At 45.9% G+C, this 18,601-nt stretch overlaps 1 protein-coding gene across 2 annotated transcripts; it reads left to right on the forward strand.

The window, feature by feature from the left end:
- The first annotated feature begins 1,750 nt into the window (after window positions 1-1,750).
- On the forward strand, window positions 1,751-12,906 carry LOC132388925 (uncharacterized). Of its 2 annotated transcripts, none has more exons than XM_059961332.1 (9): window positions 1,751-1,839; window positions 2,475-2,641; window positions 3,562-3,733; window positions 3,833-3,883; window positions 5,698-5,790; window positions 6,690-6,856; window positions 7,770-7,940; window positions 8,040-8,105; window positions 12,088-12,906. In XM_059961332.1, exons 1-7 carry the CDS (start codon window positions 1,779-1,781, stop codon window positions 7,824-7,826), a joined length of 768 nt encoding a protein of 255 aa, XP_059817315.1. In that variant the 5' UTR covers window positions 1,751-1,778; the 3' UTR covers window positions 7,827-7,940; window positions 8,040-8,105; window positions 12,088-12,906. The 2 variants fall into 2 exon arrangements, with proteins under 2 accessions (XP_059817315.1, XP_059817316.1); XM_059961333.1 differs by having other exon boundaries at window positions 7,770-7,935.
- The last annotated feature ends 5,695 nt before the right edge of the window (window positions 12,907-18,601 follow it).

Genomic DNA, 18,601 nt, shown 5'->3' on the forward strand with positions numbered 1-18,601 from the left:
AATGATTCCAGGAATTAAAGGATTACTGTATGAGGAACGCCTGGCAACTCTTGCGCTGTATTCCCTGGAGTTCAGGGGAATGAGGGGAGATCTTATAGAAAAATTCCAAATGCTAAAAGGCCTGAACAGATTAGATATGGCAAGGTCATTTCCATGGTAAGCGACTGTAGGACAAGAGGGCACAACTTCAGGATTGTAGGCCGTCCACTTAGAACAGAGATGCGAGAACTTACTTTAGTCAAAGGGTGGTAAATCTATTGAATTTGTTGCCTCGAGCAGCTGTGGAGGCCAAGTCATTGGGTGTATTTAAGGCTGAGATAAATAGGTTGTTGATTTGCCAGGGCATCAAAGGGTATGGGTGAAGAAGGCAAGGGAGTGGGGATGACTGGAACTATTAGATCAGTCTATGATTGAATGGTGGAGCAGACTGGATGGGCCGAGTGGCCTACCTCTGCTCCTCTATCTTATGGTCTTATATTTAAAATAATCGTCAGATTGAGAAACATTTGTTGAGAATGTAGCCAATCCAAATTGACATTGTTGGCGACCCCCAGGGATTTGTTATGTTTGTATGACATGCCCCCAGCTCCAATATTGATTGTAAAAGTTGGTGATTGTGAAGGTTGGTGTATTCGTTCCTTTATTTGAAATGAGCATACATACAATTTTGTAGCGATGAAACTGAAGTCTACCCATGTGTAAGTTCATGTATTCGAGTGGATAATAATAAAAGATATACATCCGTTTGTTCCCAGCTGTGAACTGCACAGGACAAAGCACAAATATGGAACTGATTCCCTTCACTTTTACCCGATCCCACCCCACTCCGGAGCATAAGAAAATCATCAATACGCAACACAGAATACAACACAGATAGAGAGCAGATACATCGCTGCTACAGACAAGCTCAGCTTTGATTACACGGTCTTTGACCCGAAGTATCAATGTACTGTCTGTCGTGTTCAATAATTCCAGCATTTTGTTTTAGTTATTGTAAATCTGATTTTGCGTTTGCTGGTTTTGATGTATGGTGGACCTACATTGTGTTCAACAAGGTGCCGTGTAACTATCTGATAATAGCCGGATGAATGCCTAAATAAATCTTGATCAGAGATTAGATGCTAATAATGATCTTAAAATCCTGCCGGAGAAAATGTCATAGTTCTGGACAAGATTCTGCGATGCTATGGGTGGGATTGCATTGTTCAGGATGTCAGAGTGTTTCTTAGACTCAAATCATATTTTGCCATAGGTGCAATGTTAAACTGCAAGGAGACGGTGAGATTCAGGTGTGACTGAGAAATCTGTATAATTCAGTGCCGAGAGGAATAGAAGTAGCGTCAGCAGAAATGTTTCAACCCACACGGCTGCAAAAATTGTCCAATACTCACCATAACGCCACCAGTGGTAGGAGGACCAAAGCACTGTGCGTTGACTGCTCAGTCTGCCTTGCCATTCCATGGACACATTACTCCAGGTCCAGGATTGTTTCGTAAAAGGGAGTTGCCTGCAATACAGCGAGTAGATACTCCGGGAAATGCTGGAAAGGTGTTCAATCCAGGGATAGGGGAAATGGGTATTGTGTGACTGTGGGTGGATGAGCGCAGGTACATCGGATCGTATCAAGTTTTCAGTGTATAGACCCAGGATATTTGGAAGTGTATCGTTCTGTTTAAAACAAAACAGTGTTCTCTTTTATAGTTGAATCAATGCTTGACGCTCTACTGTTAATTTTGTTTGTTACAGAACAGCAAAATCTGACCACTACTGTCCTCAACATGGCTGAACGGACGGGTAGTGGAGGAGTTCCAGTGATGTCAACATCAAGAGAGGTCACGAGTATGTCGGCAATTGCCTTGACTCTGTATCTGAGTTTAATGCAGTATCTTCACTTTGTGAAAGCAGCAGAGAGATGACAGAGAGAGTTAACATCTCTGGGGGAACACAGTCACAAGTGGAATGAATACAATTTCCTCCCCATCTCTCCCCACCCCTACTTCTCCGTCTCTCACTACTACTTCTCCGTTTCTCCCCACCACTCCACTCCCACTCTATGTCTCTCCCCACCCCTCTCTTCCCTCCTGTCTCTCCCCACCCTCCAATCCCCTCTCCTTTCCACCCCTCCCCTCCGCTCTCTTCCCCTCTCCTCTCCATCTCTCCCAACCTCTCATCCACCTCTCCTTTCCATCCCTCCCCACCCCCTACCTCCTATCCATCTCTACCCACCCCTCCCTTCTCTCCTCTCCCTCTCCACCCCACTCTTCCCCAACTTCCCCTGTCCTCCTTCTCTCCCATCTGCAGCTCACTCCCCTTACCACCGGATCTTGACTCCCTCTCCATACCCCTCTCCCCCTACCATATATATTTCGGACTGAGTTTGGTGACCTGCCACACCATCATTAGGTTCCACAGAGAAAGCTGCTGCCCAATATGGGGTCAGTAATTTCTTTAATTTTCCCCATTGTCCGTCTCAGGTCCGGGCTCAGTGATCACCGAGCTCCTGGCAAGCTGTGACGATTCCCAGCTGCTGCAGTTGACGGACTTCTACCGGGACAGGCTGGAGCAGGCGATGGAAGGAGGGGTGCACGGAGTGAGCCTGGCGTTAACGGCCGAGAATCAGTTCAGTGGAGAGGAACATCGGGTGAGTGGGAGGGAGAATGGGTTTGAATTTTCACACATCACAGCACTGATGGGTGTCGGAATTCTCACTCATCGGATATTAAATTAGATAAAAGAACAATTGGGAAATAAATACTGTATCTGCAATCACAAACATGTGAATCTGAACCAGTGATAGAAAGGGGTGAAAAGACCCCGTGGACTGGTGAGCGGCTGCTGAATGTTCAAAGTGAGTTGAGCAGGTAACAGTTGTGTGGGTTTGCAGTATTAAATGGAAATATGACAGGATGTTTCGGTTTGGGAAGACCGTGCAGCATGACGGCAGGATGTCAGTGAGATCCGGGCATCATCTGTGGGTTCCATAGGAGCTCCAGTGTGTTCTGTTCTGAGTGGAGATAATTGTGTTACAATCTGTAACTGCAAACAGTGTGAATTGTGGAATATTGCTATTTTGTAATGTGTGATCACTGAATAACCCTCCACTGGAAAAGGCAAAGGGAAGGCATCAGGTGTCAGCCGGTAATCTGCTGTCATGTTGGACCCTGGCGGACTGAGGAGATGAATCACATCATCTTTTCTGCAACTTCTCCGAGACTGCTCACTCTGTTATAAAAACTCTCCTGACTTCTTTCTTCATCTGTGATCGTTATTTTCTGATTTCTGTTTTACACGATCAGATCTGGTGAGGAATTATTTATGGATTTGGAGCCACGTCAATGAAGCGGTCACAGGCCAGCCAGGATCTCATTGACTGGTGGACCAGGTTCACGGTGAATGTCCCTCCGTGTACTCTGCTCTCAGAATGTCCAGTCCATGTCCAGACAGGATCAGCACCCGTCCGGGTGACTGCTCAGTGTGATCCCGTTACAGAGCACATCATTTACTTCTCATTCTCTGTGTGAATCTGTCAGTCCCCAATATGTTCACTGTTACTCTTCACAGAAAATCTCTGATCTCGCTGATAAGGGAGAGCGGGCGGACAGTTCTAAACTCCTCCTGAGCCTGGTGATGGAGAAAGGCTCCCGTGCCCGGAGGGTGATGTGGGAAACCTTTGTGAAAATGCGGATTGGTGTCCCAAAGTTGGACAAAATACTGAAAGAAGTACAGGAACATGGTGAGAGAGTATCAGAGATTAATTTAATTTTAGATTCAGACATTACGTACTTATAATTTGAGGAATTGAAACGTGTCAAATTACTTTAAATCTGAACAGGTTGTGTTCTGGTCCATCGACCCATACCGGAGATTCCCAGTGAGCTGAAAGGTGAGTGAAGAAACCGCTGTTTCCACTGAAGGTTGATGTTGTGTAGGGCCATGTCGTTGTTGAACCATTGGGACTTGATCAGGTAAATGTTCCAACGTGACACAGCGCACAGTGAGACACATGGAGAAGTATTTTGTTGGAGGGAGAGATTTCACAGGATAGCATGAGGAACAACGCAGAGAGATGGGTGCTTTGCTGAAAGAGATCACTCTTCTCTGTGTCCCGCAACCACAGATCCCTCCACCCAAGTCAGAATGGAGAAGAGGGCAATCTGAGGATTGAAATTATAGGAAATGTCTTATTCTGAAAGGTGAAATCATTTCCCTACAGCCACCCAATCCCCGATACAGCCCTCATCTTAATTCCCTCAGATCCTGCAGGAAATCAGTTTTAGAACCGGAAGTCCATTGAAGTTCTCGTCACAGAATAACAATGATAATTTAATGAGAAAAGCAGGTAGCACCCCAACTCGTCTGTTCAACCCCAAAGCAGCATATGAAATTAACTATATTCGCATCTGCGCCTCCTTACTGCAAACACTGCTAAAGTTATCCAGTTTAATATCCCACTCAGTAATACTGGGAATTCCATCAGGAGACAGTGTCAGTGAGCGTGTGATGGGGACAAAATCCTCAGCTCAGTCCACAGAAGCTGAAATTGATGTGATGTGTGATGGACACTGTGGAAGGGTGAGAGATGGGAATTAGGACAGGGAAACCGAGGGTTGTGGGATTGTGGCAAGAAAGGTGGAAAGGACTGAAAATATCTATAAATAATATTGCAATTAATTAAATTGTGACCGTCTGGATAAGAAACTCACTATTGTACATCTGTAAGCACACTGTGTCTGTAAAAATGGAGCCCGAGGCAGTGCATGGGCGAAAGAGATTGCAAGGCTTCATAATTGCAGACTGAGTTGGATTACTCAACTGCACATTTAACAGAGGAGACAGCATAGTGAAGACAGATATCATAAAAATTATTAATCTTACAGGAGCCCATATCTTAACTGATTTTTCAAAGCCCCTGAACAAAAATATAAAGAATCTGGACCACAACTCTCATTTAGCCTGTCTCATTTCCAAGAACAAATTCCAAAGATGTTAATATTCAAACGGCACCAAAGGAAGATGTCAAACTGCTCACGGGTCTGTCACCTGTGTTAATGCTTTTCCCATCTACATTCAGACAATAAAACCCCTCCCTTCAACTGCACTAAGGATTTGGCAATTCTCAACAATTTTCCAGCAAACTTATTCTTCACTGTTCTTCATGCTGTTTGCTGAGGGAACAGTCACAGCAGTAAAGTTCCAACATCTATTTCTGAATACAGAACAGATCTCTCCCTGATTATTGAAGAAAATTATTTCTCCCACTGTCACATTCTCTACAGTAAATATTTCAACGATCATCTGCTCCATGTTATGATACTATGGGTGAGATTGCATTGTTCAGGATGTCAGAGTGTTTCTCTATAGAGTCAAATGATATATTGCCATAGGTGTCAATGCCAGGCAATGTTAAACTGTGGTAGGATGACCACACTCGCCATTCCATTGGAACATCCCTCCAGGGCACAAGATTTTTACCTAATAGGGGTTTGCCTGCAATATAGTGAGTAGATACCCCGGAGAATCCCAACACGGTGCACAATCCATGAGGAGATCAGTCTGTGGGTGGATCTGGCTGTGTCAATCCTTTAGTGGTTAGGTCCAAGATATTTGGAAATGTTTGCCTCAGTTGAAAAACAAAGCAGTGTTCTGCTTTACACCTCAATTAATATCTGACCCTCTTGTTAATTTTGTTTGTTACAGACCATCAAAATCTGACCACAACTGTCCTCAAATTGGCTCAAGGAGTGGGCAGGAGAGAAGTTCCAGTGATGTCAAGATCAGGAAAGGATATGGGTATGTTAGCAAGTTATTTTAATTTTTAAATATTTCCTTGACACCTTGTCTGAGTTTATTCCAATATCAGCAATTCACAAAATATTTGTAAAAACTGAGCAGAGAGACGAGACTGAGAGGTAACATCTCTGGGGGAACAGTCACATGTGGAAGGAGCACAATTATTGTCTGCTGTTTGCTCTTCAAACAGACAGTGATGCACAATAAAACAGTGAGGTTTTCCAGAGCACAAGACATTCTGCAGATGCTGAAAGTTTTGAGCAGCACAATGACACAGGGAATATTGGTGGAATTCGGCAGGTCAGGCAGCATCCATGGAGGGGAATAAACAGTTAATGTTTCAGATCAGGATCACAAGGAATAGAAAGTAATGTGACAATATCTAAAATTCCTGTCCCCTCATTTCCAGTCTGATGAAGGGCCTTGTCTCGATACGTTGATTGTTTATTCTCCTCCATAGATGCTGCCTGACCTGCTGAGTACCTGCAGCATTTTGTGAGATATTCCAGAGATTTGCGGAGGAAGGGGTTGACCAGGCAGGCAGCCAATAACTCAGAGCCAAGCGGTGGTGATGGGCAGTACCAGGAGAGTGATGGTGATGGGTTACTATATTCTCAGCAATAAGCAGAGTCCTTCCAAAACAGAGAGGTATATTGCTGGGGACTAGAAAGGGCAGCCTTCAACAGATGTTGCTAAGCCCCACCACAACCCTGCTCGATCTGAACCCCCACCCAGCCTGCACTCATTTCACCAACCACACCTATTCCTCCCTCCCACCCTTTAAATATATCTTGGACTGTGTTTGGTGACCTGGTGCACCATCTTTTGGTTCCAGAGATAAAGTTGCCTCCGAATATGTGGTCAGTAAGTTTTTTAATTTTCGCCATTGTGCTTCACAGGTCCGAGCTCAGAGATCACTGAGCTCCTGGCAAGCTGGAATGATTCCCAGCTGCTGCAGCTGACGGACTTCTACCGGGACAGGCTGGAGCAGGCGATGGAAGGAGGGGTGCACGGAGTGAGCCTGGCGTTAACGGCTGAGAATCAGTTCAGTGGAGAGGAACATCGGGTGATTGGGAAGGAGAACATGTTTGAATTTTCCAACATCACAAGACTGATGGGTGTCGGACCTCTGACTCATTAGATATTAAATCAGAGAAAAGAACAACTGGGAAATAAATATTGTACATGCAATCTCAAAGATGTGAATCTGAACCAGTGATAGAAAGGGGCGCAAAGACCCTGCAGACTGGTGGGTAGCTGCTCAGATTGAGTTGAGCAAGTGACAGTTGTGCGGTCTTACAGTATTAAATGGAAATATGACAGGAGGTTTGGATTTGGAAAGATCATGCAGCCTAACAGCAGGATATCAATGAGAATCAGGACATCATTAGTAGGTGCCACAGGAGCTTGAGTGTGTTCTGTTCTGAGAGGAGATGATTCCATTAGAGTCTGAAACTGCAAACAGTGTGAATCGGGGAATGCCGCCATGTTGTAATGTGTAATCACTGAAGAAACCTCCACTGAAAAAGGGAAAGGAAATGAATCTGGTGTCAGCCGGTAATCCGCAGTCATGTTGAACACTGGTGGTCTGAAGGAGGAATCACATCATCTTTTATGCAACCTCTCCGAGACTACTCACTCTGTTATGAAAAGCCTCCTGACTTCTTTCTTCATCTGTGATCGTTATTTTCTGATTTCTGTTTTACACGGTCAAATCTGGTGAGGAATTATTTATGGATTTGGAGCCACGTCAACGAAGCGGTCACAGACCAGCCAGGATCTCATTGACTGGTGGACCAGGTTCCCGGTGAATGTCCCTCCGTGTGCTCTGCACTCAGAATGTACAGTCCATGTCCAGACAGGATCAGCACCCGTCCGGGTCACTGCTCAGTGTGATCCCGTTACAGAGCACATCATTTACTTCTCATTCTCTGTGTGAATCTGTCAGTCCCCAATATGTTCACTGTTACTCTTCACAGAAAATCTCTGATCTCGCTGATAGGGAGAGTGGGCGGACAGTTCTAAACTCCTCCTGAGCCTGGTGATGGAGAAAGGCTCCCGCGCCCGGAGGGTGATGTGGGAAACCTTTGTCAAAATGCGGATTGGTGTCCCAAAGTTTGACAAAATACTGAAGGAAATACAGATGTATGGTGAGATAATATCAGTAATTAATTCAAATCTGAGTTGCAAAACATTACACTTCACAATTTTCCATAAATTATCCACTTAATGTGTTTAAATTCAAACAGGTTCTGATCCATCCCATCGATCAAATCCCACTCAAGGTTTACTCAAGATTCTCAGTGAATTGAAAGGTGAGTGAACATGTGTTGAAAATTCAAGAGTATAACAGAGGAATAGGCCATTAGGCAAATAATATTGTGCCGAAACAGCTAACAAGTAAATCAAACCCAAACTCTAATCTCCCCTTCCGACTCCATCTCCATATGCCTCCATCTTCCTTTATCCATGTACCTAACCAAACATCTCTTAGAAGCTTCAAAAAATTTACGTCTACCACCTTTCCAGTCAGTGCTTTCCAGGCATCGATGACACTTCCCCCTTCACTCTACACCCTCTCACCTTCAATAGCATTTGAGACATTCAGAAAACGATTCTCTCTGTTCACTCTATTTATGCCTCTCTTAATGTGGCAAACCTTTGTCAGAGCTCCCCTCAGCCTCCGATGATCCAGAGATAACAATCTAATTTTATCCAGCCTCTCATGATAGTACATGCCCTCTAAACCAGAGAGCATCCTGGTAAACCTCTTCTGCTCCCTCTCTAAAGCCTCAACATCCCTCCGGTAGTGGGGCGATCGGAACGGTACGCAATGACCCCGATGAGGCTGAGGCGGAGTTCATCAAGTTGAAATTTGACCTCCGTTTCCACCAACGATTGTAATTTGCGTCGGGTGGTTCAGTTGTTTAGCCACGAGGGTCTGACCAGGTAAATATTGGCACTGTGACAGAGAACACAGTGAGACACAGGGAAACGTGTTTGCCAGAGGGAGAGTTTTCACAGGACATTTTGAGGAAAGGGGCAGAGAGCTGGCGAGTTTGAGGAAAGTGCTCACACTGCTCTGGGGCCTGCAACTACAGATCCCCAGCGGAGTTTGAGTGGAAAAGGGGGCAATTTGGAGAATGACAAAAAAAAGAATATTTCTTCATATCAAAAAGTCAAATCCTTCTCTTGCCAGCGACTATCCACTCCAGGATAGCCTCATCCTTAACCATTTTCTAAACAACTTCAGTTTCTTTAGATTATTTTTGTTTTTTCGAGTTGCTCGTCCATTGAAGTTCTGTTCATAGAATAGTAATAATAACGTCACTTTAATCAGCAAAGCAGCATATGAACCCTGCTCTCTTCACATCTGCACTCACTTAGTGCAAACATTGCTAAAGGTATCCAGTTTAATTTCCAACTCAATAATCCTGGGAATTCTAGCAGTGAGACAGGATTACTGAGGGTGAGATCGGAGACAAATTCTTCAGCTCAGTTCACAGAAGCTGAAATCGATGTGTGCCGGTTTGTGTGCTGGACACTGTGGAAGGTGAAGAGATGAGAATTAGGACAGAGAAACCGAAGGTTTTTGGATTGCGGAACGGAATGTGGAAAGGACTGAAAATATCTATAAATAATATTGCAATTAGTTAAATTGTGACCATCTGGATGAGCTTATTACATCCATAAGCCCATCATGCCTGTGAAAATGGAGCCCGTGGCAGTGCATGGGCTAAAGAGATTGTAAGGGTTCATCATCGCAGACTGAGTTGGATCAGTCAACTACACATTGAACAGAGGACAGAGCGTAGGAAGGACAAATATCGCAAAACTTATTAATATTGCATCAGACCATGTTTTATTTGATTATTCGAAGCTCTTAAAATAAATATAGGGAATCTCGGCCAGAACCTTGGTTCAGTCTCTCTCACTTACAGGAACAAATCCCAAAGATGATAATTTGAATTTGGTACCAGAGATAGACCAATCAGGAAGTTTACAAACTACTCACGTCTCTGAGACCTCTGTTAATGCTGTTCCAGTCCACATCCAGTCAAAGAAACCCCTCAGTGTCCCTGAACACGGGTTTAGTAAATCGCTACAAACTTGTTCCTCATTGTCCTTCATCTGGTTTACAGAAGGAACAGGGCCAACAGTGAAATTACCACACCCATTTCTGAACAGGAAACAGATATACTCCCTGATTATTGAACATCATTTCTACCAGTGTCACATTCTCTAAATTAAATGTGTGCAAGATCAATGTTTTCCTACGTTGCCTATCACATCTGAATAGATTGAATTGAGACCCCAAACGTACCTGACAGTGTCCTGCCGCACTGTGAGACCCCACACACTCCTGGCAGGGTCCTGACACACAGTGAGACCCCACACAACCCTGATTGGGTCCTGACACACTAAGAGAAGCCACATACCCCTGGCAGCTTTCAGATACATTGTGAGACCCAGATCTTATCAGGGAGCCTAATGTAAAGGGAACGTTAGGAGACAGTTAGTGACTGGGTAAAAGCCAAGGAATAAGATTTAAAAAAAAAGTTGTTTTATTTTCTCTTTCTTTCATGGCCTTCTGTCTCTTTAACCAATCAACTTCAACCCTCCCCCTCCAAGTTTCACCCATCGCCTGGTAATTCTCTCTCCCCTCTCCTCCCCACACCTCCCCCCTCCCCCCCGGCACACTTTTCAATTCTACTCCCCAGCGTTTTGTTTCCAGACCTACTTAAGTGTTTAAGCCCGGAACGTCAACTATACTTTTTTTCCATAGATGCAGCCTGGCCTTCCGAGTTCCTCCAGCATTTTGTGTGTGTTGCTGCGTTTTCAGCATCTACAGATTCTCTCTTGATTGTGAAATTATAGACCAGTTTGCCCAACCTCAGTGGTTGGGGAAGTGTGAGAGTCTATTATTAAGATTGAGGTTCTGAGGTATTTACAGCCTAATTATAAAATGTCAAAGTCAACATAGTTAATATGAAGGGAAATCTTGCCTGATAGATCTGCTAGAGTTCATTGAGGACATTCCAAACAGGGTGGACAAAGGAGATGCAGTGCATGTCATTATATTTTCCATAAGGCGTATTATAAGTTAACTCATGAGTCTACTTAACAAGATAAAATCCGATGGCGTTACAGGATAGAGGAATAGGTTGGCATAGGACACTCAATGCTGCTGCGGAGTTTGACTCTGTGGTTAAGAAGGCATACAGCGCATTGGCCTTCATCAACCGTGGGATTGAGTTCAAGAGCCGAGAGGTAAAGTGGCAGTTATATAGGACCCTGGTCAGACACCACATGGAGTACTGTGCTCAGTTCTGGTCACCTCACTGTGGGAAGGATATGGAAACTATAGAAAGGGTGCAGTGGAGATTTACAAGGATGTTAACTGTATTGGGTGCATGCCCTATGAGAATAGGTTGAGTGAAACTGGCCATTTCTCCTTGGGGTGAGGAAGGATGAGAGGTGACCTGATAGAGGTGTATAAAGTGATGAAAGCTGTTGATCGTGTGGATAGTCAGAGGCTTTTTCCCAGTGCTGAAATGGCTAGCACGAGAGGACATAGTTTTATGTTGCTTGGAAGCAGGTACAGAGGAGATGTCAGGGGCTCAGAGAGTGGTGAGTACATGGAACGGGTGGCCGGCGGCGGTGGTGGATGAGGATACGATAGGATTGGTTAAGGCTCCTCTGGATGGCTACATGGAGCTTAGAAAAATAGAGGGCTATGGGTAAACCCAGGTAAACTCTAAGGTAAGCAAGTGTTCGGCACAGCTTTGTGGGCCGAAGGACTTGTATTGTGCTGTAGGTTTTCCAAGTTTCTAATCTTCTACCACACCACAGATCCACAAATGTATTCCTTTTTATTTTGAATCAGTGATGGTGAGAGGGGAGGGGGAGCTGTGATTCCCGTGACCTATTCCGTTGACAGAATGCCCACGATCATTTTCTCTATCTCCAAAGTCCACATCAACACCGGGCTTTGAAAGTTTTTCCACAGAACAATGATAGAAGTGGCAGTAGTGGGAGTTTGTCTAGTCGGGGCTCAGTAAACTACCAGGGAAAACTCAACTTCACTGAACAATCAATGTGGAAATGTGATGATCTGATGATTATCTGGCCCATGCCTCTCCGTCCACTTTGGGGTCTGTTAATCAAACTTAATTCAGTGTAAGAAAATCCAGTGATAAGTTCAAATAATGCAAAACCTTTGAGCTAATCCTTGTCTACTTAAATAGTGGGTTCTGAGTTGAAGCGTTTAACATTTTATCTCTGTTTCCATGGAAGATGCTCAACAGAAACACAAGGAGACTCTGCGGGCACAAACTGAAACACTGAGAGTGAACACGATCCTGATGAGGGAGAAGGTGAAGGTTTTCCAGCTGGTTGATCGATACGCTGAGCTCACGGTCATTTCTACTGTTCGAGATCGGAGACTGGTGGAACATGAGCTGCTGGCAAGAGGCAGAGACCACGAGGAGTGGAGAGAGAAACATCTCCGCAGAAAGCTGGAAAAAATCCGGACTGATCAGTTGTTCCAGAGCAGCTTTTCCCGGAGTAAATCCAAATCTGGGAGTTCGGCAGCAGTGGCTGGAGTCCCGGGGATCGGGAAAACAACAATGGTACAAAAGATTGTTTATGATTGGGCCATGGGGAAAATATACCAACAATTCCAGTTTGTCTTCAGTTTCAAATTCCGGGATTTAAACTCTATTAACTGCAGAAAAAACCTGAGGCAACTAATTCAGGATCAATATCCTTACTTTGGGAATATCCTGAGAGATGTTTGGAAGAATCCAGAGGGATTGCTGTTTATATTTGATGGTCTGGATGAATTCGAGCACTGAATTGATTTTGCTGACAGTCAAAGAGATACAGAACCCAAGCACCAATGCCCAGATCCCGAGTGGTGGTGTGAAGTGTCTGACATTTTGTACAGTTTAATCCAGGGCAAGCTGCTCCCAGGGTGTTCAGTGCTGGTGACCACCCGTCCCACTGCGTTACATTTATTGGATAAAGCCAAGATCAGCGTCTGGGCTGAAATCCTGGGATTTGTTGGTGAGGAACGGAAGGAATATTTCATCAGGTATTTTGAAGATCAGACGGTGGCAGCAGCTGTTTTCAAACACGTGAAGGAGAATGAGATCCTGTACACCATGAGCTACAACCCCTCCTACTGCTGGATCCTCGCTCTGGCACTGGGCCACTTCTTCACACAAAGAGTCCGGGACCCGCAGCGAGTTCCCAAGACGATCACCCAACTGTACTCGTACTATATTTACAACATCATGAAGAACCACAGCCGTGAGATTGAGAAACCCCGTGATGTGTTACTCAGGGTTGGTCAGATGGCCTTCAGAGGAGTGTCCGAGAGGAAGATCATATTTACATATGGAGATTTGATCAGTTACAATCTGCAGCCTTCCCAGTTCCTGTCCGGGTTCCTGATGGAGCTTTTGGAGAGAGAGGATTCTGCCCGGAGCGTGGTGTACACATTCCCACACCTCACCATCCAAGAGTTTGTAGCTGCAGTCGCACAATTCCTGACCCTACATCCCAAGGATATCCTGAAATTCCTCACTGAAACCCACAACATGACAGATGGGCGGTTTGAGGTATTCCTCCGTTTTGTGGCTGGTCTCTCCTCCCCAATGACAGCTCGGGGCCTGGAGGAGTTTCTGGGTCCATTTCCTCATCAAACAACCTGCCGGGTGATTGACTGGGTGAAGGAGGAGGTTAAACGCCAGAGTGGAAACACGAGGATTGCATCTCGTAAAAGGAGCCTCCTGAACACACTGCACTACCTGTTTGAGTCTCAGAATCGTGGACTGGCTCAGGCCGCACTGGGATCTGTGAATAAACTCTCATTCAGTGGAATGGCACTGACCCCGATTGACTGCGCGGTCCTGTCTCATGTCATCGGACTCTGTGATACAATAAAACACCTCGACCTGCAGGGCTGTCACATTCAGTGTGAAGGAATCCAGCGGCTGGGACCCGGGCTACACAAGTGCCAGGAGTTGAGGTAACTTGATTTATCTTTCACTCTGAACTGTGAAACAGTTCCGTTGTGTTGTTTCAAAGTAAAACAATTTGGGTTAAACAGTTGTAAATCAGATTGTGAAGAATAGTGACAAATACCCAGGGGATCGGTCAGTAATTCTCCAAAGACGGGAGGGTTCTGTGTTTCCTTGTCACGAGATGTTGGAGACTTCATCAGATCATTGGGCATCTCCTCCCGATTGTGGTCCTCAATTCAGAAAGACCCATCCCGTAAAATCTATTTCTGCATCCTCTAATCTTCTGCAGTTATCTCTTCCCTTTGGTATCCTCCCGAGGGATCTGTATTTCCCATCCCCTTTCCCCCCATGGGATCTCTTCCCCATTCCCATTTTTTCCCTTCGGGATCTCCTTTTACCCATATCCCTTACTCCTGCGGAATCTCTCATCCTCATCCTCATTCCTCCTACGGGATGTTTACTATTTCCTCTCTTTCTCCTGCAGGTTTTCTCTTCCCACCTCTTTCCCTCAGGTGGGGTCTCTTCCACCATCTCCCATCGACACATTCCCTTTCACAAATTTTCCTCACTGTGGGACTTTCTATCATCCTTCATCCCTGATACTCCCAACGCTCTCATATCAGGAACATTTTTCTAGCCATCGGGGAATGAGATTATGTGGAGTTTACAGGGTCACACCAACAGACTACATTACTGATATTCAGTGAATACCCTGGAGCTGGGCAGTGATGGGTACTCCGTTCAGTGATTTGCTGAAGTGGTTAATATTTCCTGAAATATCCGAGTGAGAGAAATTTCCCCCAGACCCACGGTTTGAATCACTTTGTTCATCAATTTGTCTGTTTGTGTTTAGCCTTGGGGGAAATGAACTGGGAGATTCAGGAGTGAAACTGGTGTCTGCGGCTCTGAGGAACCCGGAGTGTAAAATACAGAAACTGTGGTAAGTACCAGACTGTGAGAGATTGTGTTTACAGTCACTGGGTGTCTGATATTGAACATTAATGTGATCAGTAATTGTATAACTGATAAGCACTAGGGATTTGTACCATCTCCTGTCTCTCTGTGTCCTTCACCCTCAGTCTCTCTCATCTCCAGGCTCTGGGATGTCGGTCTCACATATTCTGGTGCTGAGGATCTCGCCTCCGCACTCAGAACAAACCCATCACTGACGGAGCTGGGCCTGGGTTATAATGAACTGGGAGATTCAGGAATAAAGCTGGTGTCTGTGGCTCTGACAAACCCCAAGTGTGGAATAGAGAAACTGGGGTAAGTACCAGACTCTGGGAGATTGTGTTTAAGTCACTGGGTGTCTGACACTGAACATTAATGTGATCAGTACTTGTGTTACAGTCTCCTGTCTCTCTGTGTCCTTCATCCTCACCTCCAGGCTGAGGGATATCGGTCTCACAGATTCTGGTGCCGAGGATCTTGCCTCTGCTCTCAGTACAAACATATCACTGATGGAGCTGGAGCTGGGATTCAACTCGCTCACGGACCGATCTGTCCCCGCTCTCCGCCGCCTCATATTGGCCCTCCCGAGTCTGAAGCTGATGGAGTGAGTATTTGTGTTAATGTTCAATGTAATAAAATATCAGCGGATCTGCGGGTTTACTGGTGATATTTGTCTGTGAGTGTTGTTGAAACGTTAACCCCGGTCCCCTGTTACTGACACTGTTGTGTAATCTGTTTATTTCATCTTTATTCTCCCATCTGTTTTAGCTTGTGGAGGAATCAGTTCAGTCAGACCGGGGGGAAGGAACTGAGATCTCTGCAGGAACCCAGACCCGGACTGACAGTTGATCTGTGAACATCTGAATGGTGAACTAGCTCCAGTCTCACACTCTGTGACGTCCAAAGCGATCCAGTAGTGACGCAATTCCGCATCCTATCCAGCTGCACGTGTCCGGATTCAACAGCTGCTCCAAATGGCGTGCCGGGGAATTACACAGAGAGGAAGAGCCCAGGGGGCCGGGTTAGATCTGGGAAACCAGTGTCCCTGGGAGAGAATCCTTTTCCTCACTTTGAGCTGAGAACATCCTGGCCAATATAATGATGTTAAAAAGACAAATCCCTCGGCAATGACCCTGGATCTGCAGCGATCTCGGACGGGGCCCTGAAGTGTGATTTTATAATCATCAGTTCCCCGATGCAGAGTGAATGTGAGAAACGGGACTGATTATTTAAACTGTCACGCGTTGTCGCCGGTCAGTTAATTGTGTGTGACTGTGAGTGAGTCGGGAGCAGCTTATTTATTCCCGCACGTCAGCAGCTTACACATTGTTTAATGTAGCTTTGAACATTTGTCAAGATGAAGTCAATAAAATCACTGACGTACAAAAAAGCTGGAGAAACTCAGCAGGTCGGGCAGTATCCGTTGAAAGGAGCAGTCAACGTTTCGAGCTGAAACCCTCCGTCAGTACTAAAGAAGGAGAGGTCACTGGCCCTATAAAGAAGGTGGGGGAAGGGTGGAATGTGCCAGGTGAAAAACCAATGAGAGGAAAGATCAAGGGCTGGGGGAGGGGAAGCAAGGTGGGGATAGGCAGAAAAGGTGAAGGAGGAATCTAAGGGGAAAACACTATGGGTAGTAGAAGGCAGAATCATGAGAGAGGTGACAGGCAGCTAGAAGAGGAGACAGAGTGAAGGTGGGATGGTGGAAGGGATAAGGAGGGAATTACCGGAAGTTAGAGAATTCAATGTACATACCAAGGGACTGGAGACTACCCAGACTGTAGATGAGGTGTTGTTCCTCCAACCGCAGTTTGACCTCATCATGGCAGTAGAGAAGGCCATGTATGTACATATCCAAATGGGAATGTGAAGGAGAGCTGAAGTGAGTGGCAACCGGGAGGTCCTGTCTGTTGTGGCGGACGTAGCGGTCCCCCAATCTGCATCGGGTCTTGCCGATGTAGGGGAGGCCGCACCGGGAGCACCGGATGCAATAGATGACCCCAACAGACTCACAAGTGAAGTGTTGCCTCACCTGGAAGGACAGTTTGGGGCCCTGAATGGTGGAACAGAACCCCACCAAAAATGATCAAACCATTGTTTCCCATACCATCACTGCCCTTATCAACTACAGAGACATTCCATCCTCAGCCAAAAAACTCATAATTCACACACTCCGCTCGCTTTGACCTCCTCCCCAAGATCCATAAGACTGACTGTCCTGGTAGGCCTATAGTTTCGGCCCGCTCCTGTCCCATCGAACTTGTATCTGCCTACCTTGACTCCATTTTGTCACCCATTGTTCAGTCCCTCCCTACCTACATCCGGGATACATCCCATGTCCGCCACCTCTTCAATAACTTCCAGTGCCCCGGTCCTGACCGATTCATTTTCACCATGGATGTCCATTCCTTATACACTTCATTCCCCATCAAGAAGGCCTCAAAGCCCTCCGCTACTTTCTGTACAATAGACCTCACCAGTTCCCCAACACCACTACTCTCCTCAGATTGGCGGAACTGGTACTCACACTTAATAACTTCTCTTTCGGCTCTTCCCACTTTCTTCAGACCAAGGGTGTATCTATGGGAACTCGCATGGGCCCCAGTTATGCCTGCCTCTTCGTGGGTTATGTGCAACAATTTATGCTGCAAATCTATACTGGTACTGCTCCCCAACTTTTCCTTCGATACATTGACGACTACATTGGTGCTGCTTCCTGCACCCATAATGAGCTTGTCAATTTCATTGACTTTGCCTTTAACTTGCACCCAGCCCGCAAATTCACTCGGTCCATCTTGGGCACTTCTCTCCCCTTTCTCGATCTCTCGGTCTCCATCTCTGGAGATAGACTGAAAACTGACATCTTCTATAAACCCACTGACTCCCATAACTACCTAGATTATACCTCTTCCTACCCTGCCAAATGCAAAAATTCTATTCCCTATTCCCAGTTCCTCCGTCTCCGCCGCATCTGCTTCCAGGATGAAGCTTTCCATTCCAGGTGATCTCAAATGTCCTCTTTCTTTAAGAATTGTGGTTTGCCTTCTGCCGTCATCAATGATGCCCTTACCCGCATATCCTCCATTTCCTGCACTTTGGCCCTCACCCCATCCTCCCGTCACTATAACAGGGTCTGAGTCTCCTTGTCGTCATCTAAAACCCCACCAGCCTCTGGATCCAGTATATTATCCTCCGCAACTTCTGCCACATTCAACAGGAGCCCATCACTAAGGGCATCTTTCCCTCTCTACCACTCTGCTTTTCGCAAGGATCATTCCCTCCACGACTGCCTGGTCCACACGTCCCTCCCCACAGATCTCCCACCTGGTACTTATCCTTGCAAGTGTAAGTGCTACAGCTGTCCCTGCACCTCCTCTCTTACCACCATTCAGGGCCCCAAACAGTCTTCCCAGGTGAGGCAACACTTCACTGGTGAGTCTGTTGAGGTAATCTATTGCATCCGTTTCTCCCGGTGCGGCCAACTCTACATCAGTGAGACCCGACGCAGATTGGGGACCGCTTAGTCAAGACAGGATCTGCCGGTTCCCACTCACTTCAATCTGCTTCACATTTCCATTTGGATATGGCCATAGATGGCCTCCTCTACTGCCATGTTGAGGTCAAACTCAGGCTGGAGGAGCAACATCTCATATACCGTCTGGGTAGCCTCGAGCCCTTTGTTATGAACATCGAACTCTCCAACTTCCGGTAATTCCCTTCCTCAATCCCATGTTCAGTCTGTCTCCTCTTCTAGCTGCCCATCACCTCTCTCATGATTCTGCCTTATTCTACTACTCATAGTGCTTTTGCTTTAGATTTGTTCTGCACCTCTC

The sequence above is a fragment of the Hypanus sabinus genome, unplaced genomic scaffold, assembly GCF_030144855.1.
Source record: "Hypanus sabinus isolate sHypSab1 unplaced genomic scaffold, sHypSab1.hap1 scaffold_435, whole genome shotgun sequence".
In the NCBI taxonomy this organism is placed as follows: Eukaryota; Metazoa; Chordata; class Chondrichthyes; order Myliobatiformes; family Dasyatidae; genus Hypanus; species Hypanus sabinus.